We start from the raw sequence: 6,000 nt of genomic DNA on the forward strand, positions 1-6,000 counted from the left end.
TTTCACATTTTAATATTTCCGGGTGGTGGTGTGCCTCCAGATTTTTCCAAAGAAAAAAGTGTGCCATGGCTCAAAAAAGGTTGAAAAACACTGTTCTAAAGCAAATTACAACTTGGATTATGTGTTTTTGACTGACACTTGCATTACGAAATACTTGAATAGCCTCATCATGCAGACCTCATGTTACCCTCCTCAAACTGAGGCGATAACATTTCTCCCCATACGTTTCCCTGTGACGTTTCCCATCCCACGCGTTCCGCGGAATTACACAAGTCTTCATCACTGCGACATGACGCCAGTTATTACGGCAACTTGCAGCATCTGCACCGTGTTACTGGAAGTGGGTTAAGTGAGGGAATTCCCTCTTTATTCCGAATCACAGGGAAACTTTTTTTTTTGACACAAAATAAGGATGTTTTGATGCAGAATATAAACATTTATTTTTACTCTTCCGCCCATTCATTTTCTAATTCTTCCATTTTGAACTTTGCAATACTACGAAACTTCATTTCATAGATCGACTAAGAGAAAGTGGAAGCACAGTCCCTGACGTTGCTGATAACGAGAGTTTTAAGTGAGAAACGAAGGGGGAAAGAAAAGTCTGTGCAGGAGACATCAGACGTTTTCTTGCCATCCATCTCCCTCTGCAGGGTTTTCTTTCAGTCCTCTGGAGAACTCCGCCAACTCCCGTCGTCGTGAACGTACGAGCTGTGTCCCCGCGAGGCTTGTCCTCAATGCTTTTGCTTTTCAAGCTGCTGGATGTTTTTGAAACGTTTTCGTATAACAGTTCACAGACGTGTATTGTCTGGCCTGAGAACCATCCTCCCTGCGAGGAAGTCTCGTCCCCACCAGCCATCGCTTTGCGTCACACCTTGGAGTTCATCTGCCGACACTTCTCCAGCTGACGGCTCCGTTTCATTCCCAGGATGCACCAAGACCAAACTTGCATATCTCCCATCTCCCGTCTGCCGCCGCCGAGGCCTGATAGCGCCAAGACTTGTGGTCACAGGTTGTGGGGAGGAAGAGTGTTTTCTGATGAAGACGAAGCTGGCGGGCTGATGTTTCAGCAGAGTTATGAATCAGATGGTTGAACTTTTAATGCCTGTTAAAAGACACGTGATGAAATCATTCTAAAATGACCTCTTAAAAAAAAAAAACACACACACGATGATAAGGTAACAAGTTGGATGAGATTGGAGACGTTCTTGGCTGGCGAGAGAATATTCAGTTTCACAATATCAAAGAGGAAAACAAAAACTGCCTTTGAAGTTTGACACGGCGCTAGTTTTTGTTTTTGTTTTGAATACCTCCATTATTCCCAGACGTCGCCCAGGAAGTCGAGGTATGAATCCCTGAAACAATCCTGAACAAAGGCTCTCCGTGATTTCTCAGTTTGTGTGTACAGGACCTGAGCTGAAGGACTATTAAAGGCCTTGCTCATCGACCCAGGTGGGATTCAAACCAACAAATGTCATAAACGCCATAAAAAAATAGGGAAACAATGATATTTTAACACTTTTTTTTTTGTTGAGTTGAACAAAGTATCTGGAGCGTGACATTCAGGCGCCTGCGGTGCAGGTTGATGGGGGTTAAAAGTGGTTTACTAATGTAAATTCTTAGAGTTTTAACATCTTGCAAGACATATAGAAAAGAAATAATATTAGAAAAACAGTCCAAGTGCCGCTCCAGAATATACTGCTGATTTACCAACTGTAGTGACGTCGACCGTCTGCCCCCAAATGTCTCCTTTTTATTTTTTCTTCCTCATCTCCTGTGTGGTAAAAACTAAAGTGAAGCCAGACTGATTTCAGGAAAGCCACTGAGCCCACACACACACACACACACACACACACACACACACACACACACACACACACACACACACACACACACACACACACACACACACACACACACACACACACACACACACACACACACACACACACACACACACACACACACACACACACACACAATTTTCCATGATCATACATATACCCACACACACATCTATTATCCCGCTGGAGGCAAACGTTTTACTCCCGTGTGCGCCGGGTCAGGCGAGGATTGGTTACATGAGGAATTCCCGACTTACTCCTGAAGTGACAGCCAGACTAACCACATGTTCAGCCTGGAGGGATGACACATGTTTACGTGTGTGTGGGTGTGAGTGTGTGTGTGTGTGTGTGTGTGTGTGTGTGTGTGTGTGTGTGTGTGCTACTAAGCTGCACCTCCCAAAGGCTCCCACTCACGCTTGTATAAAAACAATATGGACAGTAGTTAGAAAATAGAACTGATAAAAATGTTGGATTTTACATTATTCCCTGTATTTGACTTTTTAAAATGTTGTGTTTCACTCTGTCTTCTTCGCCTCCTCTTTGTGTGATCGTCCAGGGCGCGGTGAGCCGGGAGCCGTTCCCTCTGCCTGCCCTTCCATCTCCAGCCTGCACAAACACCACAGAGAGCTACTATGAGGAAGCTCAGCCCTATGAGGAGACTGTCAACGGTAAGAATTCTCATCCAGTGGAACATTTCTTCTGTTTCTCAGAGCCAGCAGAGGAACTGTCAGACCGGTCGTCTACTTTGTGCTGTAATACTCACACAAAACATTTATTTGTTAACGACTTATAAATGGTTTGTTTGACATTTATTACGCAAAAAGATATTGTTTTGTAGATCACTGGTGAATGGTTGAATCAACTTTGTTGTTTATTTTAGCTGTTTGCTCAATAAGCTCCATGTTTATTTCCTCCATAAGCTGATCTGTCACTTTCTACTTGTTTTTTTGTTTGTTTTTTTAACAAAATTAAATATTTGCACAGGAGCTATTGAAAATGAAAGAGTGGTTCAACTTGAGTACACATAAACAGAACATTTACAGAGACGCTATTAACAAACAAGACCGTTCCGTATGGGTGTTGTAGGTTTGTTTACATGTTGATTTGCAGGACGTGTGTTATTTCAATTGCTCAAATTAATGCAGATTATCAACAGTGATGGAATAGAATAACATAGGTGAGGTTGTGCTGAACAAAAGGACACCAAGTTAAACCGTTTTTTCTATTTAAATTGTGAAATATGAAGTCAGAACAGACAAAAATGACCTTTAGGGCCTGGAGGGTTCAACATGTTGAAATATCTGCAAGTGTTTATTCTGAATTGGGGTATTTGCAGCCAAAAAAAATAAAACCATGTTGTATCTACAAAAAATACTGTCAACATAACACATATTTTGAAGTGTAAATATGAACACAGTTATCGTGGCATTTTAACCCTGATCAAAGAAGGATTATAAAGCTTTTCTTTGATAAGATTTTCCACTTTTCCAATGGTGCCGTCTGCCTCTCCCTCCTCTCTTTTGTGGGCGTTTTGTAGATGTGGAGTGTCGCGGCCTCGCCTCGGGGCCGTGGATACGAGTGCGCAGCTCGGACAGTGTGGTCTATGCCGTTATCACCAGGGGTAGCTCGCACCCGTGTGTTTGTTGTGCCGAAATATGAACCCGGCATGTCCCAAATGTTGACTTCATCCTCCAGCATGGCCGGCATGTCCACAACCGATCCACCCGCCAGGACCACCCTCATTCCAAACCTTTCATCATTAAATACATGTTTTGTTGGTTTTTCCACCTCCTTGATTAATTGCTTGAGAAATCCCGTTACAGGAAATCAGACATTAACCTCATTTGTTCATGCTTTCACTGATCGTCCCCCCCCCCCCCCCCCCCCCACCTGGTGGCGCTGTGCTCACCGCCTCTTGGGTGTCCCTGCTCCTCAGACGACGGCGAGGCCGTCAGCAGCTCGTACGAGTCCTACGACGAGGAGGAGGTGACGCGCGGGAAGTCGCCGTCGGCGCAGCACCAGTGGCCGTCGGCCGAGGCGTCCATCGAGCTGATGAAGGACGCTCGCATCTGCGCCTTCCTGTGGAGGAAGAAGTGGCTCGGCCAGTGGGCCAAACAGCTGTGTGTCATCAAAGACCACCGTCTGCTGGTGGGTGGAGACCGCGGGGGGGGGGGGGGGCTTTCAGGTGCCCTCCATCAACGCCGGGATGTCATACATACAAGCTCCCGCATTGCATCATGGTCGTAGCAATGGCGTGCAGGAAGTATTGGCTTGACTTCCTGTGTTTTCCACAACTGATGGGATCGTGAAACGTGTCGTTTTGTGCTTTTATACTTAATTGTCTTTGTCATATTTACATTCCGTCAAGCTGGAGAAGTTTATTTTTATCTTTTGTATTATTTTTATTATGTTTTTTGGTGTTTTTCTCTTCTTTTACTGGTAATTTTAAGGGTTTTTAGGGGTAAAAGGAAAAATTAGCATTGACTTCAGCCTTGACCCATTTCAGCCACAGAAATTGTAAAAAAGAAAAGAAAAGAGAGAGAGAAAATGAACTTTTAAGCCCAATAAACTGCACAAAATTCAATTTTTGCACTGTAACGGTAACCAAAGTAATCCATTCATTCATTCTATAATCTTTATTGCAGAAACAGGTCCAAGAACATTCAAGCACATCAATAGAAAGTAGAAAAATAAATACAAATAATAAAAGACACAACATATTAAACTGTGCATAAATATTTTTTGAAATCTAAAAGTAAAAAAAAAAGTAAAAGAAAAATTGTATTATTGCAACTAATAATGAATAATAAAATAATTCATTGAAGTTGTGCTTTACATAAATGTATGTTAGATTTAAACCACCAATTCCTATTTAATTACACCACGTCTTTGCAGTCATTTCCTCAAAGTTGTCGAGTGAATTACCACTTCCTGTCTGTTTTTAAAACAGGCATTAAAACCCACCTGTTGTCTTTGGCCTTCGACATTGTGCAATGTTGGCTTTTTATTCAACCGTTTTTTTTACTCATCTTGCAATGTCTTTCATATGACCCTTTTGTTTTATCCTTTTCGTTTGTTTCATTGAATTGTCTGTATCTTTTACGGAAATGTTTTTTATGTGACCTTTTTACATCATCTGTATTCTTTGCACAGCACTTTGGTCCACTGCAGTGTCTTTAAATACGCTTTATCAATGAAGTTCCATTGGATTAATCATAACATGTTTTCCAAAATGTGTCCCTGTCAGTGTTACAAGAGCTCCAAGGAGCAGACCCCCCTGCTGGACGTCAGCCTGCTGGGCTGCACTGTGACCTCCAAGGAGAAGCAGCTGAAGAGGAAAGAGCACAAGCTGAAGATCTTCCCGGTGGGGGGCGAGGCCATCGTGCTGGGCCTGCAGAGCAAAGAGCAGATTGAGCAGTGGCTGAAGGTGACGGCAGTTTTCAATAATTCACTTTAATTTATTTATTTTTTTATAAAAATAATGACATGCATGTCTTGTTGCTGCTTAGGTTATTCAAGAGATCAGCCCCAAACCACCTGAAAACTGTGATCCTCAACACTCAGTGTCCGACTCTCCACGGCTCATCTGCACCAAGGTGAACTTCAAAGTTATTCACTGACCAAGAGAGAGGAGATTCCCCTCCTCTGGGGGGCGCCACGGAGCATTCCATAAGCACCGCTGAAGGAAAACTAGGGTTGGAGTGACTAATGAAAATCTAAAGCCGACTTGTCATTAACCAATTCCGATATTAGATAACAAAGTTCCAATCTGAGGCTCGAAACTTTGCTTTGTTTAAACAATAAAACTGCAAAGGTGCATGTGCAACAAGAGAACGTGGTATTAATGCAGTATTAACACAGCATTAACGCAGTATTAACACAGCATTAACGCAGTATTAACACAGTATTGATGCAGTATTAACACAGTATTGATGCAGTATTAACACAGCATTAACGCAGTATTAATGCAGTATTAACACAATATTAACATAGTATTAATGCAGTATTAACAAAGTATTAATGCAGTATTAACACAGTATTAGTGCAGTATTAATGCAGTATTAACAAAGTATTCATGCAGTATTAACACAGTATTAGTGCAGTATTAATGCAGTATTAACAAAGTATTCATGCAGTATTAACACAATATTAACACAGT

The 6,000-nt window shown here is 42.2% G+C and overlaps 1 protein-coding gene across 2 annotated transcripts in view; it reads left to right on the forward strand.

The window, feature by feature from the left end:
- Positions 1-6,000, forward strand: part of afap1l2 (actin filament associated protein 1-like 2) — a 42,249-nt gene that overhangs the window by 28,270 nt on the left and 7,979 nt on the right. Inside the window, exons 5-9 of one of the 2 annotated variants that reach the window (XM_080517255.1) lie at positions 2,398-2,509; positions 3,379-3,462; positions 3,778-3,989; positions 5,089-5,268; positions 5,351-5,437. In XM_080517255.1, coding sequence (XP_080373381.1) covers positions 2,398-2,509; positions 3,379-3,462; positions 3,778-3,989; positions 5,089-5,268; positions 5,351-5,437 — 675 coding nt within the window. The remainder of the gene's footprint in view (positions 1-2,397; positions 2,510-3,378; positions 3,463-3,777; positions 3,990-5,088; positions 5,269-5,350; positions 5,438-6,000) is intronic. The other variant, XM_080517256.1, reaches the window with a different exon arrangement.

This window comes from Blennius ocellaris (assembly GCF_963422515.1).
Source record: "Blennius ocellaris genome assembly, chromosome: 21".
Lineage (NCBI taxonomy): Eukaryota > Metazoa > Chordata > Actinopteri > Blenniiformes > Blenniidae > Blennius > Blennius ocellaris.